Source organism: Phascolarctos cinereus, unplaced genomic scaffold, assembly GCF_003287225.1.
Source record: "Phascolarctos cinereus isolate Bilbo 61053 unplaced genomic scaffold, phaCin_HiC Scaffold_4;HRSCAF=312, whole genome shotgun sequence".
Lineage (NCBI taxonomy): Eukaryota > Metazoa > Chordata > Mammalia > Diprotodontia > Phascolarctidae > Phascolarctos > Phascolarctos cinereus.
The window spans coordinates 20610026-20633790 of record NW_027555847.1 but is presented as its reverse complement, the minus strand read 5'-3'; the positions used below and the strand labels follow the sequence as shown (position 1 = coordinate 20633790).

Genomic DNA, 23765 nt, shown 5'->3' with positions numbered 1-23765 from the left:
GGGTCCCATCGCCTTCCCTACCCGCCCACTACGGACAACCTCCGTATCCTTCACCCCAGGAACCCTCTCTTTCCGTCACCTGACTCTTGGCTGTCAGAATGACCTGGAAAGGACTGGGCACGGGCCGGCAGAGCAGGGGATGGGGAATAGACAGGGTCGATTTCCTCTTTCTCCCTTCAATACTTGGGATCTCGGATCCCAAGCCCCACCCCGACTGCAGCTGCAGTCAGCTCATCATAGACCGGAGAATCATAGAGCTAAAGCCGGAAAGGAGCCTAACGGCGGTGGAGTCCGACCCCCTCGTGTTACAGATGAGGAAACTGAAGTCCGAAGGCGTGAAGTGATTTGCCCAAGGTCGTATATAAATTCATTGATTTAGAGCCATAGAGTCCAACCTCCCATTTTACAGAGGAGGAAACCATGGCACATAGAGACTGTAACTTGTTCCAAGTCTCTGGGATACCGCTCTTAAACAGCTCCGACTCCGAGACGGGCGGTTTTTCTTTTCTGTCTCGCTGAAAGAGGGACCCTAAAGTCTGAAATCCACGTCCTGATCTCTCGAAAACAGGGACACCCTCCTCCTTCCCCTCCCCTTCCGGACTGTGTGCAGCCTCTGGGCTCCTAAACCCTGCGAGACGCGGAGGGCGGGGTAGGAGGGGAGGGGAGTTCGCAGTAAAAACGACGATTACTGTCCCCAGCCCTGAGCCCAAAGTGGCAATAACCTTGACATTCCGGAAGATGTCGAAATTCTCAGCTCTTCGTCCTCTCGCTGCCTCGGCCGCCTCATTAGCGCCAGCAGTTTTGACAGATATAAGTGTTAACAAATAACATCTCCGAGTATCTAAAAGAGATGACGAATGCAGAGCGCTGGAAAAACTTTAACTTTTTTTATTTTATTAAGTTATGATAACTCATAACAAAGTGTTAGTATAAAGAAGTTTTTATCAGGGATAGGGGCTGGGGCGGTGATTTTCTTGGTGAAGGAATCTCCTAAGACAACCCCTGAACTAACGCAGGTCGGTACCTTCTTGTAGACTCGGAGTCTTCGTGAGCTGCTAAAGCCCCTGAAGTCTTAGGAGCTGCCTAAAGTAAAGTCAAATAGCTTGTCTAGGATCACAGAGTCAGCCTGCGTCAGAGTCAGGGCTTCCAGACTGATTCTCTAACTACTATTCAGTACTGCCTCTAAAGTTAGTATTATTAATCATTAGCATATAGAGACTGTGTGTACGTTTATATACATGTATGTATGGATTTGTATTTGCGTGTTGGGGTCTGGGTGTGGGGCTTGTGATTTAATTTCATTCAAAGGAAACTCTCTACCAGTATATGGTCTTAAAAAGTTGTCAGGGACTATGAGAGGTTAATGATTTGTCCAGGATTAAGCCAGTGTCTGTGTCTGTCTCCTTCTCCGTCTCTGCCTCTCTTTGTCTCTCCTCTCTTCTTCTTCCTACTTATCAATACACCTATCAATCATCTATTGTGAATTTGGGCACGCCATTTAATCTCTCTGGGCCCCCTTAATTCCTCATCTGTAAATTGAGGAGTTGGACTAGATGACCTTTAAGGTCCCTCCTGGCTCTAAAAATGTGATCCCTTGATACATTCTGTAGAGAAAGACAGCGTGCTTAATTGCTAGAGATCGATCCTTGCAGTCACAGAATCACAGAATTTGAGGCTTGGGAGGAACCTCAGGAAATGCTTAAACCTAGAGGAACCCTGTGCGTAAAGGAAGAGTGATTATCCAGCCTCTAACTAAAGATCTACAAGGAGGAGGAACCCACCGCCTCAGAAATAAACTGTGACCCCGAGAAAATCACTTAAGCTTTCATTAAGTATCCCCTGCAAACTCCCTAAGAATGGAAGTTAGCTGTGTGACCCTGGGCAAGTCACTTAACCCCTATTGCCTAGCCAAAAAAAAAGTTATCGTTGTCTATCTGCACCAGTAAAAGGAGTTTTCCGCCAAGAGTTCCCTTACCCTCAAAAAATGCCAGAATTGGGCTGAAAGAAAAAAAAATTGTTTCCTTCTTATTCAATGGCACACCGAAATCCAATTTTCGTAACATTTTTTAGAATCTATTCAGTTGTTTGTCGTCTCAGAAATTGAAGGATGGAAAAAAGGGAATGAATGTTAATACTTTTTCCCACCATTACTTCTACCCACTCTCTCAAGCACAGCTTTTATCAGCCCGCACCGAGGCCTCCCACAAGGGATTCCCGGAAACAACCAATGACCCCGGAGTTCTGTCCTCTGTGGTCACATTTGGAGTTGCCTAAGGCGGTAGCGAGCACCCTAAGGCTGGTTGCCCCTTTCCTGCCTTAAGTCTCGTGGCTGGGTTGGCTTCGAACTCTTAACCAGAGCAGAGACTGGACTGGGTGGGCGTGGGGGCGGGGCAGAGATGAGGGCGGGGGGGGGGTGGGGGGGAGTAGCTGAACTGTATATGGCATCTGGCTTCTTTGGCTGGTTTAGCTCCAGCAAGAGATAAGAGTTCTCTGTGAGGAGAGGTCCCGAAAAAGCTCCACTCTGCTGTAGTGCCTTGAAGAGTCAAATGACTTTTATTTCTAGGTTCCAATACTAGATCATGCCCTCTGTAGTCGCTAGACCTTGGGCAAGTCCTCTGATCTCTTGGTTCCTCAGTTTGCTCATGTCTAAAATGAGCGTATGTTTTGGACTATACACCTCGAGTCCTTTTTTTTTTTTTAATCCTTATCATCCGTGCAGGAACGGGAGAGAGAGACAGAGAGAGACAGAGACAAAGAGAGAGACAGAGAGATAGAGAGAGAGAGAGACAGAGAGAGACAGAGAGAGAGAGACACAGAGACAGAGGCAGACAGACAGACATAGAGAGACAGAGAGGGGAGACAGAGAGGGGGAGACAGATCCAGACACAGAGACTGAGAGAAAGAGACACACAGAGAGAGAGAGAGAGAGAGAGAGAGAGAGAGAGAGAGAGAGAGAGAGAGAGAGAGAGAGGCCTCTGGAGCCTCTGGGCCTGGTTCAAGTCTAGCCTCTGATGATTGTTACTTGTGTAAATGCAAAAAATTGGACTTCATTTTCCTCAACTGTTAAACGAGAAGGCTGGCAGAGAGCTCGCTTGGGTATGTTCTGGCGGGGGATTCCTTTAGCTTAGGCTTTGTACTGGATAGCTCTGAGATTCCTTCCAGCTCTAGGGCCACTATCAAAAGCTACATGATACCAAAATAAGGTTCTTAAAGTGGGGTGTAAATGAATTTTTGTTTGCTTTTGTTTTTACCACTTTAAGTCACAAGGGGATGAACCAAAGGCACGTTTAGCCGCAGATGACTGCATAGACACTCAGAAAACCTCCGAAGGGACTAAAAAGCTTAAGACCCAGCGCAGTACAAAAAGAAACAATTACCCGAATAATTCCACTTCTTTCGATCAACTTTTCCCAATCACTTTCATCTTTTAAAATGTCCATATAATCTAGATGAAAGTGTTTCGAGCGAAATATCCAGGAAATGGTCCCTTTGGTAGGCACTGCAGCCTTTTCACGCCGGTGAGGCCGTGAGGCTCCACTTCCACGTTCTTTTGTGAGGGGCGCCCTTGGGTGAGCGTCACTCACACCCGAATCATCTCCTCTGCCTAGGACCCAGATTCGGAGATTTCTAAAGAAATCTTACCCTCTTGACTCCGAGCCACTTTTAAGTAGCAATCTTCCATTTAGGGGAGCTGAAAGTGTCCCTGTCCCTTCCTACCCCATCTGCTCACCTAAGGGAAGGGCAAAGCCCAGATTTGTGTTTGAAACCTTCCAATCAAATTAAAGCTCTCTGAGTTAGTTAAGGGGTGAGGGAAGGGAGCCCCGAAGCACTGCGAGGACTTGATGTTCGTAAAGGGTCCCTTAGCAGGAGCTCTTGCTCCAGGGAAGAAAAATCCCTCGGGAAGGAGAAGCTACCAGGCTAGAGCCGGTAAAAACCTGGGGTTGCGGGGGTGGGGGGAGCGGGGAATGCGGTTGCTGCCTTCCCCAGTGTCCTCCTATGACTGAACAGTTTGTGCTGGCTCTCAGAATCTGGGGGTCAGAGTGGGCCTCTGCTAAGAAGTGACCAAACTATGAAGAAGAGAAATTGATGATTACACCTTCCAGGAATTTGTTAAGGCTACAGCTTCCTGCACCACCCCTCCCTCACCCTATGTCTACCCCCCAGTCAAAGCTGTCACATTCCTTTCATGTAGAATGTCTCCATGGACTGTCTTCCTTTAAATCATCAGCTCAGTGATTATGAGCTTGACTTCGCGTGCTGGGGGGAAGCGGGCGGGGAGCATCATAGCCCATCGCCAGAAGTGCTGGCTCTCTCCCTTGACTTCCTGGGCAATATTGGGCGAATTACTTCGTCTTTCCGGGCCCCAATTTGCTCATTTGTCAAATAAAAAAGAAAGTATTGGCACTACCTACCTCACTGGCTTATTGAGGGTGAAGTCCTTTGAAAACTTGGAACTCGTGCTGTAGCTATAGCTATCTAAAGGGGCGGCTTGGGGCTTAATAGGTGGTCTGGCCTCCAAATCGATAGGACGGGTTCAAATCCCACCTCTGGAATCTGTTGGCTGTGTGACTCTCATAGCAAGGACCTACCCTCTCAGTGCCCCCACACAGTTCTTGAGACTCAAAGTTGCGGGGGTCCAATCTCCGTTAGTAGAGGGAGTTCCCCATACTAGTGGAATTACAGGGCTAAACTTTTTAAAAACAATCTATCTAGGGCTATGATTCCATCAAATTAGCAAAGTCCTTGGTATAGATACAGAAACATCCTCTATCTATCTGTGGAGATGGGCAACTCATATAGAAATTAGAATCCAATCAGATTTGGAGCTGTAAAGAACCTTCGAAGTCATCGAGGTCAGCCTTCTCCAGGTACAGAGAAATCAAGTGACTTGGCCATAGTCACACAGGTACTAAATCTCAGAGGCCAGGTCTTCCTGATTCCAAGTCCAGTATCCCCATCTCTCACTTCCACCGCACCGAAAGACCAAAGGACTTACCTAGGGCATACAGCTTGTTCTTGTTAAAAGCAGGACTGGAACTCGTGTTCTAGACTTCGAGGTTGCTTCCGCCCTCTACGCCACGCTTTGCTGCTGTTCAGTCGTTTTTTTTTTTTTCAGTCGTGTCTCACTCTTTACGGCCCCCTTTGGGGTTTCTTGGCAAAGATACTGGAGTATTTTGTCATTTCTTTCTCCAGCTCATTTTACAATTGAGGAAACTGAGGCAGACAGGGTTAAGTGACTTGACCATGATCACACAGCCATTAAGCCTCTAACACCGGATTTAAACTCAGGTCTTCCTGACTCCAGGCACAGTGGTCTATCCACTGTGCCACCTAGCTGTCTACACCACGCTGCTTCTGGCAAATTATTCTTATTAGCTGTTAAATGAGCAGGGAGGCGGGGTTAGACTGGCGGCCGTCTAAGCGCAGATGTGTCTTTAACATCCCCATGATACTATTCATAATACTCATTTCTCAGAACACTTACCTATGTCGATGAGAGGCGCCGTGGCATAGGGATTAGACAGATTGCTCTGGCTTCAGGTTGTGTGATCCTGGGAGAGTCACTTAACTTCAAAATACTCCCAGGCAACTCTCTAAACGCTTCAGAGAAGGTGCCGCCCTTCCTCAAACCGGAATTCCCTCTACCAATCAAATGAGTCCCTAACCTTGGACATCTCTCTGTCTCTCCGTTCTGCTCTCTGTTTCTGTCTCTGTCTCTCTGTGTGTCTCTGTCTCTCTCTCTGTGTCTCTGTGTCAGTGTCTGTCTCTCTCTCCCTCTTCCTCGTGGGGGCAAGTGGATAAAACATCATGGATCCATAGAAATAGCGTGAATGCCTGGAAGGATGAATGGATACAGGCATGGATGCCCTCGTGATGTGGGGACTGAAATCCTCAGACACCTGTGTCTCAGGCTCCAGACACTTCAGGCTTCGCGGTTTCGGAAGATATCGTTTGTATTCTTAAGCTGCCTCCAGGGTGATTTGGAGATTTTATGTCTTTCCGTGGGTTTCTTTACAAGAGATGAAATGTAAGAGGTGTGAAGGAAGGGTGGCGATTACCTCCCGACCTGGCTGCTTTGCCTTACGTTTCAGTCCGGCTCGAGTCCTCAACTGAGCGTTCAGAGGCAGAATATTTACATTCTCAGTATGTGATCACTGAGTTGGGTTTTGAGTCAGTCTGGAGACACCCGTAGGCAGGGTCAGATCACGCCAAAGGAAGCGGATTATGCAGTAACTCTAGAGAAGAGAATAGCAGTCATTCACATCAAAGGAGGGCCATTCCCTGAAAGGTTCTGGTCTAAGCCAGGACTTGCGAGAAGCTGCAACGAGTAGGCCCCTCTGACCGCTGGGAGCACAGGTGTGTACCGGCCAGGCAAGAGATGGCAATGGGCCCCTTTGTGACTCCCCTCTGGACTGGCTGAGGTCTGGGACCCCGCTTTTCTTCCAGCCTGATCAGAGCCACCCCGAGGGACAGCTGGACGCCGGCTCAAGTTGCCGGCCCCTAGTCCCAGGCCTGAGGCAAAGGCGCTGTCGCGGGGGTGGCCGGCTCCTCTATAAGCAGCCTAGACTTCTCCAGAAAGTTTATTTTGCCAGGTGTTCCCCTAACGAAAATCTAGCCCCAGGCCCCGAGAGGTTCGTCCGGCATCCCTGTGCATCAAAAAGACTTGGGGTTTTTTTGCAGGTTGCTTTGACTTCGGAGCTGTGACTCTGGTTTTTACTTCAGTACATCCAAACTTTATTTTGGCACTTTGCTCAGACAAGAAAAAAAGGAAGAAAAAAGAGAGGACCCCCCCCCCCCAGGGTTAGTTGTAACTTCCTAGAGCCCCTGAGATTCGACTTCCTTTTTTTTTTTTCTTCCCGATTCTCGGGCCAATCCAACTTCTTCCCTTCCCCTAAAGCACCCAAGGGAAAGCTGTCCAGGGCGCTGGCAAGACCTTGGTGCCCCATCGCCTGCCACCCTGTGCTGGACAGGGCTGCTTGGGAGCTTCTCATACAGAGGGTAGTGGACCGGTCTGGAAAGCCCAACTGTGAAGCTGAGATCCCTTTAACGGGCCCAGGATCATCAGTATTTCCAAGGGCTGGGCTCCTTTCCTCCCCTTCTCTTTCCCTTTCCCCCGGCCCCCAACATGGGGTGAGAAAGTGAGCGGCTTCTGAGAGCTTGGGGCTCTGGCAAACCCATCTTCCTCCTCCTCCTCCTCCTCCTCCTCCCTCCACCCTCCAGGTCTCCTCCTTCCCAGCCCCTATCGGCTGAATCAGGAAGCCGGTGACGTAGGCAAGCGCTGACTGGCTGAAGACCGATAGGATCGCAGCCTCGGGCAAATTAAGGTGCAGAAGAGAGTGCGCCCCGTTGCAGTGGCCACCCCCTCCGGGCTTGCCCCGACACCGCTGCGGACTCGCTCTATAGCCTATTCAGGAGCATCTAAACTCGGCCAAGCAGCAGGTCTCGGCAACTACGGGCGATCTGTCTTTGCCCCAGGCCAGAAGGCACTAAGGAACAGGGGCATGCACTAAAATCCCTGGTATTTGCGCCCCGGGCGTTTTTCTTCTGTTAGGGGAGCTCCCAGGCTCCTCCAGATCACTTTGGGTCCCCCCCTCCACTTTCCTCCCTCTAACCTGCTCCCAATAGCCGAACTGATCCTCATTTCTCACCCAGTGTGGTCTTAGATCTGCTTAACTGACCTTCAATGCTCCTGAGCTTTCGTAGGATTTTGAGGGGCAGAGCAGGAAGGGAAGAGAGCAGAGCGTTGGGGCTTCAGGGAGCTTGGGTCCAGGGCGATTTCTGGTGAGAGTGGCTTCTGCTCTTCGCTTGTCTAGAAACTTTCCCTTATCTCCCCTTCCTTTGTTCCCCACTGATCTGGGGGAAAGCTGGGAGTCAGCCCCGTAGCCTTCCTGCCTGGCTAGGACCGCCGGGTGACAGCATGGAGTACACGGCGTCGCCGAAGCCACAGCTCTCGTCGCGGGCCAACGCTTTCTCCATCGCGGCTCTCATGTCCAGCGGAGGCGGCTCCAAGGAGAAGGAGCCTTCTGAAAACACCATCAAACCCTTGGGTGAGTGAACGAGAAAATAGTCCCCATGGCCAGGAGACTGGGACTGTCTCTGCATAACCCCTTGCGCGCGCCCCCCCCACTTCTGTCTGCGCCCCACGGGGTTCGCTTCGTATGTATCCCTGAGCCTGCTTGTCTTCCAGTCCATCTCTGGCACCGTAGTCCTAAGGAGTCTGGTGTGCCTGCTTGCTCTAGGCTAGTTGGAAGAAGGCAAAGTAAGGGGCAAGGGCAAAGAGGAGCTCTAGGGAAAAGCGGCCTCCCAAGCCAGCCGCAGCTCGGCAGAAATACAGAGAACCAGGAGGGACAGTTCTCAACAACGCCAAGCAGCAGCAACTAGGGGTTCCCTGCTCTGGGCTCCACGCCCTAGGTCTGGTCAGTTTGCAAATGCAAGAGGAATTCTCTCTTCTTTGATTCTCACCGCCAGGAACTTAACTTTTACTAAAATTGAAGCTGTCAGAGCGGCCGCTCTTCTCTCCCCCTCCTCTCCGCATTCGGTCCCCAAGTAGATGACTAAAAAACCTCCAGAATTGTGAGAGAGATTTCCTGGGTCCATTATGTCCCTGGGCAGTGCTAGAACAGGCTGGGAGAAACCTAGGAGATCTAGGACTCCTCTTCTTGGAAGTGGGCTTCAAACCAAGCGAGCGACATTTCTCAGGAGAGTCATTTAGCTGTTTGCAACCCCCCGGCACAGAACAGAGTAGTCTAGGTTTGGACTTAAAAACAAATCAAAACAAAACAAAACAAAACAAAACAAAACAAAACAAAACGACTACTGGCTTTCCCCTCTTGCTTTACAAGACTGTTCCCCAGCTGCCCCTGCCTGATCTCGGCTCGGCACAGAAGCTTTCCTCTTATCAGGCGGTCATCGCCTTAGAACTGCGCTCATTTTCCGTCGGGCTTGGTGAAAACATTAACCAGTAACCATTTTCGAAATTCCTCCCCTTTTAGTTACAGTGTTTATTTAGAAATCTTGGCCATTTATAGCAAACCTCAGGCCCACCGTGGCAAAGAATGTAGTTTCTTCTTTCACATGTGAGTGCGAGAAACAGTTAGCGGGGGGGGGGGGGGGGGGGGCCGGCAAGGCAGGGTCAAACTGCTGGAGGGTCTAGGTGTAGGAGAAGAGCACCCTTAGAAAAAAGTGTTAACGTTCTGGCCTGAAATAATTTTAATATTAGGTCAGATTCAACAGCTGGAGGACAGGCAGAAGCAATTGACAGATGGATGTAAAAACAAATTTCCTTCTTTCTTTCTTTCCTTCCTTCCTTCCTTCCTTCCTTCCCTCTTTATCTTCCTGTTTTTCCTTTTGGTTCTCTTTCTTTCGTTTCCCAAGCATCTCAGTTTAGTAGAAAGGAGTGAGAGAAACACACACACACACACACACACACACACACACACAAAGAGAGAGAGAGAGAGAGAGAGAGAGAGAGAGAGAGAGAGAGAGAGAGAGAGAGAGAATGAGTTCTATCCTTAATAGTTGGGGACCTGGCTGCCTGGTTCCAGAATTTCTGCTGTAGGTTGCTGTAGCTCCCCGAATTCATTTAGGTTCCATCTTCTGTCCTAGTCAACCATTTTGTCACCTCTCTTCTGCTCCCTCTGATTCCTCTTTGAGAAACTTCCTTGGAGTTTCCCAAATCTATCAGCAGAAAAAAATAAAAATGTGGATTGGGGGGAGGGAGTTGGAAACCACTGATACCATTTTCAAATGTCTTGCAACGCTGGCCATCTACTGTGCTTCTACTGTGTTTAGTTTCAGGAGAGTCCCTGGGAGGTCTTTTTATTTTCCAATGGTCCTCTCTTATTTTTGATAGGTGTGCCCCAAAGAGAGACCCTGCTGTTCTTCAGTGCTGTTGTAGATTGCCTGCGGCTGGCAGGTTCTCTGCTTGTCCCATCAGTTTCAACTTTGGTTCATTTTTTTTTCCCCTTCTGAGACATATCAGCTCATAGATTAGGAGGTATTCTCTCTCTCTCTCCCCCCTTCTTTTCTCCTTTACTGAATTAAGAAGTTACAGAAAGGAGCTACAAACAGAAAAAGAAGAGAAAAGAAAGAAAAAGAGGGAGAGAAAGATGAAGGAAAAAATCACATACACAGAGAGTGCAAAATGATGATTCACAGTCAGGAATAGAGGTCACTAAACCAGAGCTTTGGAATAAGGATCCCAAGAGAGAATTACTAAAATCCCCCAAGTGCCTTTAAACTGGCTATTTACATAGCTCACTGATCTGTTGATAGATACCCAAGGACTAAGCAGTCAGAAGTTTGTAAGAACCCCAAAACAGGCGTGAGAGAGGGGCCTCCCACTACAGAGAAAGCAGCTCTTTGGGGATCAAGGCTGCAACTGACTTCTTCCCAAAGCCTCAGGTTATGAAACGTTGCTGGATTTGTGGTGTGTTTCTGGCAGTTTCCAGTCTCTTGTAGGTAAAAATATTCTGCCCCTGAATAAGGTCTGCCCTTGGGTTCAGGCCTCCCCCAGGTAGTTGGTCAGTGCAGCCCACCATCCCACTATACTAGGGAGCTGGGTTGGGTGATCACTCTGGGAGATCTGTCACCCATCCCCTAGGGCTGAAGGGGTAGTTTTGTTGAGGACTGAGGAAGAATCCTGCCCTTTCCCCTCCTTTTAAAAGTTAGAGTTTAAAAAAAACTCTCCCTCACCCCCAACACATATTTTTCTGCCTTCTTTGGATTTAAAATATTTTTAGGGGTTCTGTCTTTAAATATTATCTAAGAGAAGAATCAGGGTTGTCTAGACTTTCTAACACAATAAATAGGTGATAATCATAGAATTTCCCACCCAGGCTGGTTGTGAGGTGGTGCAGTGGGCAGAAAGTATTGTACCTGATATCAGGAAGCCCTCAGTTCAAACCTGGCCTCATACACTCGCTATATTATTCTGGGCAAGTCACTTAACCTGTCTGTTTGCCTTGGTTTCCCTATCCCCATCATAAAATGAAGATAACAATAGCACCAATCTTCCCGGGTTTTTGTAAGGATAAAATGAGATATTTTTAAAAGCACTTTGCAAACACTAGAGCAGTGCATAAATGTTAGCTATCATTATAGCATGATTATTACCATATTTAATATATCACAGGATGATGACATATGATCCTCTTCTATAGTTTATACAGTCTGATAAAATATAACGTTGCTGATGTACGTTAGTAGAAGGTTTCACATTGGGAGTACCGTATATCGATTAAATTACAGGTGCAGCTCCTAAACCCCACAATTACAGATTATAGATTTATATACTGTTAAAATACATCTTCTCAGGTTTATTATAAATATTGTAAATAGGACTATACCGACATCATAAATACATCATAAATATATTTATACAGATACATACATATCATGAATAATGACTAGCTTTTATACAGTCCTTTAAGGAATGCAAAGCATTGTACGCTATCTCAGTTTGACTGTTGCAATATCATACATATATTTGCAATATAGATAGAACATATATTAATATAAGACACAGATATAAGCAAATGCACATTCTATTGATGAAGCAAATATCTTTATTTGTAAGTACAGACATATCTTAAAATCTGTTTCTGGTGCCGCCTGTCTCTGCATTGACCCAGTAGGCGGGCCTTGGTGGGGAGCTGTTTCGAGATTGCTTCACATTGCAAGCTCAAGTAGTTGCTTTTTTAAGGAGCGGAAGATAATGGTGACAATTAGGCAGGTCCCCCTGTGTTCTGTCAAAGTGACTGGCGCATTTGAGGGCCCTCCCTGTCAGCTCATGCAAGGCCCCTTCCAGCCTGGCCCTTATCCTGGGCGGGCGGGAGCCGAGGGAAAGAACGGTCTGCCCGTCCCCCACCCTCAGCCCACTGTGCACCCAGGATTCTGCAGTGTTAAGCTCCACCAGCCCCACTCTTTAGGCCCAGCCCGTATCGTCTTACTTCACCAGCCATCCTCAAGGCTGTGTGGGCTGAAACGTCTGTATGGACGCGGCCCTGGGAGAAGACGGGGTCCCTTTCGGGATGCAGGAGGTTTAGGGACCTCCTTTCGTTTCTAGCTGTTAGGGGATGCTGGCGTGAGGGAAGACCAAGGGAAGGCAAGCCTGAGAGTAGGAGTAAAGAGGCCTAAGGGCGGAGACGGGAGCGGGGGCGGGGACTGGTCGCGGAGCCCCTAATCTCTCTCCGGACCCCGCAAGACTTAAAAGTCTAGACTGGAGATGGTCTGAAAAACTGCCGTAAACACTTGCTGTCGGTTTCCCTCGGCCCCTACCCGGTCTTCCACCACTCGTGTCCTGTGTCCCAGACGGGTTTCCTAAGGGTAGACCGCAGCGCCCGGGAGAGCGAGCTCCGTGGGTTTTTGCGCAGAGCCCGCGTCTGCCCAACAGGAGGTCTGAGGCCGCTGCGCTCTCTGCCCTTGGCCTCGGCGTTTCTCAGACTGCGGGCCGGCTCTTCTGGCCTCCACCGCCCTACGGCCGAAGCCGTGCTCCCGATCTGTCCCGGGCCCGCAGCCTTCCCGAGTTTACCCACTTCTATTTGCACTAGAACAATTCGTGGAGAAGACTTCCTGCGCCCAACCCCTCGGCGACCTCCCAGGGCTCGACTCCCACGGCGACTTTGGCGGCAGCCTTGGAGGCGGCGGCGGCAGCCCTTCCTCTCTGTGCACGGAGCCCCTCATCCCCACCACCCCCATCGTCCCCAGCGAGGAAATGGCCAAGATCGCCTGCAGTCTGGAGACCAAGGAGCTCTGGGATAAATTTCATGAGCTGGGCACCGAGATGATCATCACCAAGTCGGGCAGGTAGCCGAGGCTCGGGGGATTCGGGGAACATGGGCCAGGGGGAGGGGGGAAAGCGGAGACTGAATGAGCAGCCCCACCGTGAGAGGGCAGGAACGGAAAGTAACTTCAGAGGGTCACAGGAAGAGACCCCAGGGGCCAGCCAGTGCAATCCCCTCATTTACAGATCGGGAAACTAAGGCCCAGACACTTGCTTTAAGTCACTTATCCTAGGATCTTAGATAAAGAGATGGAAGGCCCCTCAGAGTTCAGTTCTCTTATTTTGCAGAGGAGGAAACTGAGGTGCAGAGAGGTCGTGACTTGCTCAAGGTCACACTAGTAGACAAAATCTTTGCTGCAAAGCAAAAAGATCTCCAGTCGCCTAAACATTGCTTTGGAAAAGATGTAAACCGGCACTGGACGTAGTTTCTCTTCTTTAGAGGCTGGAGGGAGAGGAGAAAGTTAGGAATCCCAGATCGCTCCAGGATCTTCTCGGGGGTGGTAGGTACTGGGGGATGCCCACACCACTCCTGGGGCAACAATCCTGCGTCCTAGGACACGAACTGGAGGCCCAGCGATTTGCTGGCCCCTGGCATTTCGATCTAAGGGTACATTGGGGACTCAGCGCAGAAAAGGAAGGGCTCCGGGGAAAGCCTGGTTTACCAGAGGGGAGGGCAGGGAGCAGGGAGCTGGGAAGAAGCTCGAAATCCAGGGAGACCCCAGGCTGGGAGCAAGCCCGGGCGGCCTTAAAAAAACAGACTCTGGGCAGAGGGCAGGCAGAGCTGGCTTGAGACGGGGATTTATCCGGTTGATCACGGTCGCCGCCAGACTGGAATTTCCTCAGTCGGAATGGCCCAGACCCCTTGGGAACTGGGAGCTCAGGGCTTCCCTGTTTATCCTTCCTAGTTTGCAGACAACCCCCCGGACTTTAAAAAAAAAGTAAGGTTAAAAAAAATTAAGGCAATGCTGGGGGCAGGGGCGGGCTGGGGGAGGGGAACCTGCAGAGAAGGTTGTCGATATAATATGGAGCCTCGATTTAGAACTAGAAGGAACCTCCAAGGCCATCCAGCACAACCCCCGCTTTTACCAAGGACGATACTGTGGCCCCGAGAGGTAAGTGACTGGTCCAGGTTCCTACACGCAGAGCGAGATTCCAACCATCATGCTTTTGTTCCAAATCTAAAGAGCTCTTGCCACTGAATTAGACTTGGAAAGGATCTCTAAAAGCATCAGGCACAAGGGTTCTTAATATTTCAGGGGTCCGTGAACTTGGCCGGGGAAAAATACATCTTTATTTTCATTAACCTTTGGTTTCTTTTGTCATCTTGTAAATTTTATTTTTTGCATTAAAAAAACCAAAACACATTATTCTGAGAAAGGCTCCATAAGTTTCACCAGACCACCAAAGGGATCTCTGACGCAAAAAAAGGATTAAGAATCTTTGATCGAATCCAAGTCCCTTTTTTACAGAGAAGGAAACCAAGGCAGGTTTTCAATCAGGTACACAGGTCTGCAAGCTTTCATTAAGAGCCCATCAAGTGCTAGGCGCTGTGCTACACTCTAGTCTAGGGGGAGCAATGTGGCGAAGCTGGTAGAGCTAGTAATAAGCAGAAGCCAGACTCGAACCCAGATTCTGATTCCCTGCACCCTGGTTCAAATCTTTTTTTTTTTTAAAATCCATATGAGGAAGAACAGAGCAGCTGCTCATGTTCCGGGTGATCGAATTAGGCAAAGTGTGTTCTGTGAGTTGGCTTGAGGAAAGATGTAGAGGGATTTAGAAAGTACAGATTTCCAGGCACTGCTGAAAGCACTTATCGGACCCGAAGGAAGACCAGCCGCTTCCATAGGTTTCCCAAGGATCCCCAAGCACCAACGCCATCGCCCTCCCTTCCATCTAAGGACCAGCCAGTTAGAAGCAGACTGCCTTCTATCGGCCTTCCCATCACTCCCAGGCCAAGTGTACAGGAAAGAAAGGGAGATTTTTTTGCCGGGGGTAGGTGGGGGTAAGTGCCTTGCCCTGGGTGGGGCACTGCTAGAGTAGCCCAGGGCCAGAGCTATGGGTCGGTGGATTTTGTTCGCAAACCTCCCAGCCAAGGGTTGGAAACAGCTGAAGTCCTTATTCTGAAAAAACCTGTGTCTGACCCCTAATGGGCAGCCCAAGTTCGTTGTAAAAGGGCTTTCCTCCCGCCTTGGTCACAAATGCTTACTTCAGTGGGTGCCCCTAAAAAATGTCAACATCAAAGCATTCTGGGAAACGTGTGCTGGTACTCGGACACTATCAGTGCTCTGAGCCCCGGGAGCTCAGGGGGCGTGGTGTGAGGCGATTTTAACGAGAGAATATTTGTCAGGAGAAGGAAGGAGACATTTAGTAGGTAGAGAGCAAGCCCTGGTAGTCCCGAATTCAAGTCTTACCTCTGACGCATACTGACTGAGAAACCTGGAGAAAGTCAATTAAGCCTCTCGGCTCCCAAAGGCAATTACCCGAGCCTGTAAATTACAGATTTACCATTACAGATGAGGTATCCACCAGCGCTAGCAAAGAGAGTTTCCAAGCTTGGAGTTCCCCCACCTCGATGAAATAAAAGACCCCAAGCAAAACAAATCAAGGACGTTTGTAGAGCACAAACTATTGGAGGAGTATTTGGGAAAGGATGTGTTCTGCTTTTGTTGTAAATAGATACAGGGTTCAAGAGACACCCACTTTGAATGAAACCCTGGCAACGATTAGCTGGAAAGTTGCTTAACCTCGGTCAGTCTCAGTTTTCTTATCCGTAAAGTGAGGATAATAGCACCTGTGGCACTTACCTTACCTGCTGTAAGGATCAAGTGGGATAAAAGGTTTAAAGCGCTCTGTAAAGGTCAGCTATTATTACAACAAATTCGGCCCTGGGGAAAGAGACAGAATTCAATCCCAACCGAGAAATTCAGCCCGGATGGAAATCGTAGGGCCATCTCAGAGGACATTGACCTTCCAGGTGGGCAGGAATGCTCTAGGACAGGGAATAAGCTGAAATAAACCTGTCAGAACCCTTTGGATCATTTTCTTCACCATCCGGGCTTGTAATTAAGAAATCTGTTAATTAATCACTCCCCCCATTTCAGCCCAAGTTTGTGTGTATCTCTGTGTGACCGATCCTTTCTCTCCTCCGATTTAAGGCGAATGTTTCCTACCATTCGGGTGTCGTTTTCCGGGGTGGATCCTGAAGCCAAATACATTGTTCTGATGGATATCGTTCCTGTGGACAACAAGAGATACAGATATGCCTACCACCGCTCGTCCTGGCTGGTGGCTGGCAAGGCCGACCCTCCCCTTCCCGCAAGGTTTGTCCTCCTTGATGCCGGTTTTCTCATTCGAGAAATATTTGCTTATAATCTCCCCCCACCCTTAGCTATCTGCAGAATTCCTCTGGGCTGCCCAGAGAGTTCTGCATGGGGATTTAAAGTAGTCTGTTTTTAAACCTGCCGCTGCTGATTCTGGGAGGAAAGCACCCAGGCAAACCGGGAGGGCTGACTCTGCTAAAGACCGGAGTTAATCCTGGGTAAGAATATTTAGATAGAAAGCAGCACCCTTCCTTTGGACCCTTGGTCTAATCCTCTCCCTCCCCCCCCAACCCCCTGTATCTTCTGGAATTTGCAACATTAAAATTCACAAGAGATCAGGGGCCTCTGAAGACGGAAAAGATGTTATTACTCAATTGGTATTTAATTGGCTAATTACAATAAATATTTGTTGCCAGTTTGGTTAGATCATATTATAAAGAAATCATTCTATGCCAATCATTTTCTCATCTTAAGGGATTAGATTTATTACTATCATTTTAAACAACCAATAACCAATAAATTTTTATTAAGCATTACTATATGCCAGGCAAGGGCAGCTAGGTGTCAAAGTGGATAGAGTCCCCGGTCTGAAGTCAAGAAGACTCATCTTCCTGAGTTCAAATCTGACCTCAGACACTAGCTCTGTGACCCTGGACAAGTCACTTAACCTTATTTGGCTCAGTTTCCTTATCCATAAAATGATCTGGAGAAGGAAATGGCAAACCACACCAGTATCTTTACCAAGAAAACCCCAAATGGGGAGACAAAAAGTCAGCAGCGACTGAACAAAACAGGTACCAGGCACTGCGCTAATCATTATTATAATTATCATCATTATTACCATTATTACCTTCATGATCATCTACTAAGTCATAGAGAAGTGGTGGTCTCCATGTCTGTGTGAGTGTGTGTATGTGTGTGTGTGTGTGGGGAGGTGTCCAAGAAAGTCTTTGAATCATTGGGATAAGAATATAATTGACAACATTAGGTATGGTGCTGTCTTGGTTGGTTGTTCTGGACCTGCAATTTCATCATCCCTGTAGCGAACTCCCGCCAGCAGTGGAGTTCAGGGAACTCAGGTCTGCCTGGGTTCAAATGACTCCAAGACAAGCTCTCCACCCTCCCCTCTCCCCCATCATTCTGCATTACTGTGGAAACAAGCAGCCCGAGTGTCCTTTTTCTATACTTGTTCCAAAGAAAGCTTTTAGGCTACAGTGTATTTTTCTGGCATTTATTGTTCCAAGGCACCAAATGATGGAGCAGTCTAATGAGCAAGAAGATATGCTTCATTAAGAGGAAAGTGAATAATAATAATAACAACCAGCATTTATGTAGTGCTTTAATGTTGCAAAATACAAATGTTATCCAATTTTTTTCCCCTCAACAACCCCAAGAGGTAGATTCTATTATTATCCCCATTTTGTGGATCAGGAAACTGAGACAGAGGTTAAGTGACCAATGAGAGTATGCCCTCCCTTCCCAAACTCTATTGTGTTCATTTTGTCTATATTTTGTATATACTTACATGGGTATGTGTTGCTTCCACTCATCATATACACTCTTCTTGAGGGCAAGGACTGTTTTGATTTTGTCGTCGTTGTATCCCCAGCACCTAGTATAGTGCTTGGCTTCATTTATGTTGGCTTATTGATTGGAAGCTGAAAGTTCCAGAGGTCAATTGTGTAGTTAAATTTAAATAAAACACTAAGAGTTAATCTTATTCTGCATACAGTGTTTGGAGGGAGAATGTTCCCAACTGTTGCATGAATATTTGCTTTTTGTCTGATTAGAACTGTATGTTAGAGCTAGTATTTTATCAGAGAAGCCACTCTCCCTGCTATTTGGACGCTGTTCTGGTGGAACATTAGACATGCTTAGTGTTGAGGAGGCATTTTGGTGTAGTAGGGAAAATGTTGACTGGGAAATCAGAGGACTGGGGAAATCTCCCCCTCCCCCCTTTACTCATCCCACTTGTGTGACCTTGGGCAAGTAACCTAACCTCCTGGATGTGAGTTTCCTTGCCTATGGTTTCTGCATCACATACAAATTGTTCTAAAATGTGAAGGAGTTGGATTAAAAGGGCCCTCCCTCACAGCTAGAAATATGCCATCTATGTGCCTTAAACTTTTAAAGGACTGCTCCTTGCCCCGTAGAAGCTATTCTCTCTTAAAAGGTGCCCAGGAGGAGGAGCACCAACTGCTTCCTGAGATCTCATTGACAAAGCATTGGGTCCAGACATATTTCACAGATGAAAAAACAGCCCCCCCACCTATTGCTGTATGTTCTATGGGGGACAATGACAGGGCCTATGCTTTTCATTGATCTAGGGAGAAAGCCTCAGTGAGAATATTCTCTCTCCCAGTGCAGGTCAGCACCTTCTTTGCAGTGAACAATCTTATAAAGAGAATACCCTGGAGAGACTGAGGTGGTTAATGATATGCCCCGGGTCACACAGTCAGGATATGCTGGGGCAGGTCTTGAATACAGGTCTTCTTAGCTGAATCACCCCACTGCCTCACTCTCTACGTATGTATGCACATACATATATGTGAATATTATAGACATAAATATATATGAGAGGGAGTGCAATGCAGTGTATAAAGAGTTAGCATTAGAGCTTAAATGCCCCTCTGACAAATACCAGCTGTGTGACCTTGGGCAAGCCAGCATTCCTGGGCACCGAAGACCATCAGGTGCAGAAAAGGTGCTGACCTGCATTGATGGAGGCTTGGGAGTTTCCTATAGTAGTGACAATTCTAGATCTAGTCTCTGCCATTGTGATTCTCTCTCTCTCTCTCTCTCTCTCTCTCTCTCTCTCTCTCTCTCTCTCTCTCTCTCTCTCTCTCTCTCTCTCTGTATGTGTGTGTGTATGAATACACATAGAGATAGGGATTAGATCCATGATTTTCTTGGTAAGGAAACTTCCTCTATCTAGAGAGGTCATTACCTTCTTTGAAATTTAACAGTGTTAGAGAGAATTGCCTGGGATTCTGAAAGACTAAATAATTTGCCAGGGTCATGTAACTAGTATGTACCAGAGGCAGAATTTAAACTTCACCTCACCCCCCCCAACCCCTTCTCACATAACAGCTCTCTGGATCTTATTAGTTTGAAAGAGGAGTTGTTTCAGTGCCCCTCTTCCCACCCCACGAGCGAGGATGAGGGCAAGTTCCCAGGCATGTCCATATGTACGGATGTTTGTATCTCATGCCCCCCCCCCACATGTACATAGTAGAGTCTATAACTACACAGATATTTACATGAATGCAATCAACATTCTCTGCTACTGGCTGGATCGGGCTATTGGTTTGTCAGCAGCTGGTTCTTGGGGGAAAATAGTTATTTGTGAATCTGTTTTAAGTGAGAAAAAAACCTATTTGGAGTGCCTTTGCAGATCCCTTCCTCTTCTCCTTCTTCCCCTTTCCTGATCCTCCCTCCCTTCCCAGTGAAGCTCTATTACTCTATTCACACACATTTTCTTCCTATCTAAACGTCTTATGTGTACTGGTGACAGAAGCTGGCAGACATGAAGGTCAGCAGGGCTCTGGAAATGTGACATCTCTTGCTGATGTTACCGCTCTGTTGCTGGCTGGGGAAGGGAAATGCTTACCAACAGCTATCTAAACTCAAGCATGTTTAAGCTTCTGCTGGAATTTTAAGTCTATCTGGGGACTGGCAAAAAGAAGGGTTTCCCTCATTGAGTTTTCTTTTGCCTTCATTCCTCCTTCAGTCTATTATTCATTACCAGCTTCTATGGAATGTGAAGATATCTTGATCAACTCAATCCATTTTACAGAAGTTACTCATGAATCCTTAGACCCCACCCTATTTTGCCGCTCCATTGGGAGAGAGGAACTCTAAATGATCATATGTATGTTGTTGAGCTGAGTGAGTCCTACTGAAATTCAAAGAGTTATGTACTATTTGGGAGGGATTTCTTTGGTTTGGGGGAACTTCTGGTGTGGAAATTTCATCTACCACTGCAGATTGACAACTCATGTTCATTACAGTTTTAGATAGTATAAATCTAAATCCTCCATCACAGTTGCCTGGGGCATGAGAATATAAGTGACTTGACCATAGTTTCATGGCCAGTTCCATATCAAAGGCAGGACCAATTCTTCCCAGTTCCAAGGCCAACCCTCCATACTCTAACTTGTGTCCATCTCTCCAGTATATACAACATCTTTTAAAATCTACATTGGCTTTCAAAGTTCCTCAATCCATCGGTAATAATATTTTTTTTAAAAGATAGAAAATAACATTTTGTCTTCACATGGGGCAGACTTTGCCTGGGATTTATGAAAATATATTACATTTTGGCAGAGCACTTCCTGGAGTGTCTTGGCCAGAGAAAATGGGTTGTTTGCCCAAATATTGAGGAGCATGGCTAGTAAGCTAATAGGGCTCAGACTCCAGGACAAAAAAAAAATAATCTCACCAGTTTCTAGAATCCTAAGAAATCTCTCCTTTCAAATTTTTTTTTGGGGCACTGAAAAAACCTCTTCTTTCAAACTGACAAGGTGCAGAGGACTATCATTTAAAAGCTGCTCTGCTTCTGGATTTGCACACATCGTGAAATCCCTTTCTTCCTGCTGTCAGAGACTAAAACAACTTTTTGTTACCAAAGAACATTTTAATCGAAAGCTTTTGTGGACACTCCCCTTTCAAGCCCTTTAAAGTGTTTCCAGGGGTTGGCTTCCCAGCAGAATCCTTGCTGTTCTGAACCTTTCTGCACTGCATGCTTGTGAGGCATTATAAGTTTCAGCATGCACACCTTGTCTTTCCCTGTCTTCTGTTATGTCTGTTGCCCCTGTGACAAGCTGTGGCCTGGACTCCTTGGCCACCCTCTCAGCTTTCTCTAATTGTATTATAAGAGATTTTTAAGGCCTGGCCTTAGGAAGCCAGACACAGTCGTAAGGAGCTATGTTGGAATGGGATTTTTTTCTTTAATTCAATTCGATCCAACAGTGTTTATGGAGGACCTACTAAGTGCCAGGCACCGTCTGGGGATAGAAAGACAAAAATGAACCTGTCCTTTCCCTTAAAGAGTTTGTATTTTATTGAAGGACATAGAACGTGCACAGATATATATGTATTGTATGTATGTGTGTATGTGTGTGTGTGTGTGTGTGTGTGTGTGTGTGTAGACATAGAGTTAATATAAAGTCATTTCCTAATTAAGGAGAAAATATTGTGCTTTGAAGGAAGATAAGAGTTCCATGAGATGGAGGTGAGAAGTAAATGCATTCCAAGCATGGGGATCCTTGTACAAAAAAGTATGAAAGTAGGTGATGGAAGGAAGGAAGAGCAAATACGCCAGCTTGACTCTGCAGAATGCATAAGATAAAGTAATATGCAATTAGTCTGGAGAGAGTATTCAGAGCCAGACTGTGAAAGGCTTTGAATGGCTAGACCAAAAAAAGGTTGTATTTTACCCTAGAGGCAATAGGGAGCCACTGACATTTCTTGAGCAGGTGACATGGCTAGATGTATACTTGCCTATTCTAGCCTAGTTCATAATGTTTGAGTATAGTTATAAATAACCTCCATAATGTCATGGGATCCAAGCTGGAGAGCACATAGAGCCATTCTTGTCCAACCTGCTTACTTTACAGATGAGGAACCTGGAGCCCAAGGAGGTGAAGGTTCCTGTCCAAGGTTACGCAGGTGGCAAAGTCATGACTTGAACTCGGATTCTCCTATTCCAAATCCCACAGTCTTTCCAATATACTACATTTATATGTAGAATTTAAAAATTTTAAGAATTTAATGGGTACTTACAGGAAGAACTTCCCACCTAATAGATGAAAAGGAATGTCTTCCCAATTACATCAAGAACTTGCTCCTCCTAACTTTCTAATTATTGTGAATTCTCATGATAAATGGAGCGTTCCAAAATTGAGACACCACAGAAAATCATTCAGTTACCCCAGACATGCTCATTTCACACTCATCTCACAACAATAACCTGAGTGCAGTTTTCAGATGAAATTTCTTTCTTTTAAGTCTCTGGTTCATTTGTCTTCCATGATCTCCACCCTCACCCTCAGTTAGAGAGTGAGAGATCAGGCTTCATTCAAGGGAATGAGTGATTGTGCTGTCCTGGAATGCAGGCGCTCATTTCTATAATCCACTTGTAGCCCAGGAATTTAGGGCAAGACCCTGCTGTTTGTGTCTGGTGGAGGAATCTGGTTCTTGCAAAATTTGTACGGCTGTTGAACACCATAGAGAGTTTTGAATGGTTCTTTTGCCTTGGCAGGGGTATGAGAGACCCATCTGGAAAATGGTGCAAAAAATGGTCTTTCTCCCCATTATGATTGGCTCCTCAGCCGTGTCCAGTCTGCAGCAAGAGCTGAACATTTAAATAGTTACCTTTAACCATCATTATTGTTTTATGGAGATGAATATATTAATTGAAATCAACCATTTTATTTAGTTAGAAAGTGGTATTGCATAATGATTAGAGAACTAGCTTTGAAGTCAGGAAGACACGAATTTAAGTCCTGACATCTACTGACTGAGTGATGCAGGACTTAGCCTTTCTGTGTTTGAGGCAACTCCCCTAAGACTGGAATTTGCAGGGGAAATCCTGACCTGCTTTGGTAGAGGGAATTCTCTATAGGAATGAAATTGCAGTTTCAGTCCCTGTCCCTTTATTTACTTAAACAACAACTGTAATTGATTCTTTCTTGCATTTCTCTGACCCAAACCCCTCAAACTTCTGATAGGGCAATGCTTTGCATATAGTAGAAAGCCAATGAAAATTTCAATTCCATCAGCACATAATACATACCTAAAGCATTGGATTAGGTGTTGGGGATAAAAAAAAATGCAAAATTTTAATTCCATCAGCACATAATACATACCCAAAGCATTGGATTAGGTGTTGGGGATAAAAAAAATGCAAAAAAATTCAAAGAGCTCACATTAAATACACACACACACAAAGAGTTCAAGTACATGAGAGTATTTACAACTGAGAGGAAAAGGAAACACAAGTTTTAAGAGGTGGTACCTGATCTGGGCTCTAAGGCAGGTTTTTTTTCAAGATGTAAAGGTGATCTGGGGCAGCTAGGTAGCACAGTGGATAGACATCCGGCCTTGGAGTCAGGAGGACCTGAGTTTAAGTCCGGCCTCAGACACTTGACACTTACTAGCGGTGTGACTCTGAGTAAGTCACTTAACCCTGATTGCCTCACACACACACACACAAAAAAAGGTGATCCAGGAATGCAATCTAGATTTGAGAGATGCAAAGGTAGGAGGTTGAACATCATCATTAACTGGAACAATTTACAGGTCAGCTCAAATGAAGCAGAGCCCATGAGAGAGAGTGATGGGGACAGCTAGGTGGTGAAGTGGACAGTACACTGACCCCAGGATCAGGAGGATCTGAATTCAAATCTGGCCTCAGATATTTGACATTTACTGACTGTGTAACCCCGGGCAAGTCACTTAACTCTGATTGCCTCACCAAAAAGAAAAAGGGGGGTAGTGATATAATATGGGACTGGAAAAGTAGGTGGGAAGGGCTTTGAATGCTAGGAGGAGGAGCTTGTATTTTATTTGTAGAGAAAACAGGGAGCCATTGGAGATTTTCAGGGAAGGAAATGACAGAGTCAGCTATGTTTCAGGAATATCAGTTAGGAAGCTCTGTA

At 46.7% G+C, this 23765-nt stretch overlaps 1 protein-coding gene across 1 annotated transcript in view; it reads left to right on the top strand.

The window, feature by feature from the left end:
- Window positions 1-5756: 5756 nt before the first annotated feature.
- The window catches only part of TBX20 (T-box transcription factor 20), a 77079-nt gene continuing 59070 nt past the window's right edge, over window positions 5757-23765 (top strand). The window contains exons 1-3 of the mRNA XM_020969091.2: window positions 5757-8048; window positions 12552-12807; window positions 15940-16104. Coding sequence (XP_020824750.1) covers window positions 7919-8048; window positions 12552-12807; window positions 15940-16104 — 551 coding nt within the window. The 5' untranslated portion in view covers window positions 5757-7918. The remainder of the gene's footprint in view (window positions 8049-12551; window positions 12808-15939; window positions 16105-23765) is intronic.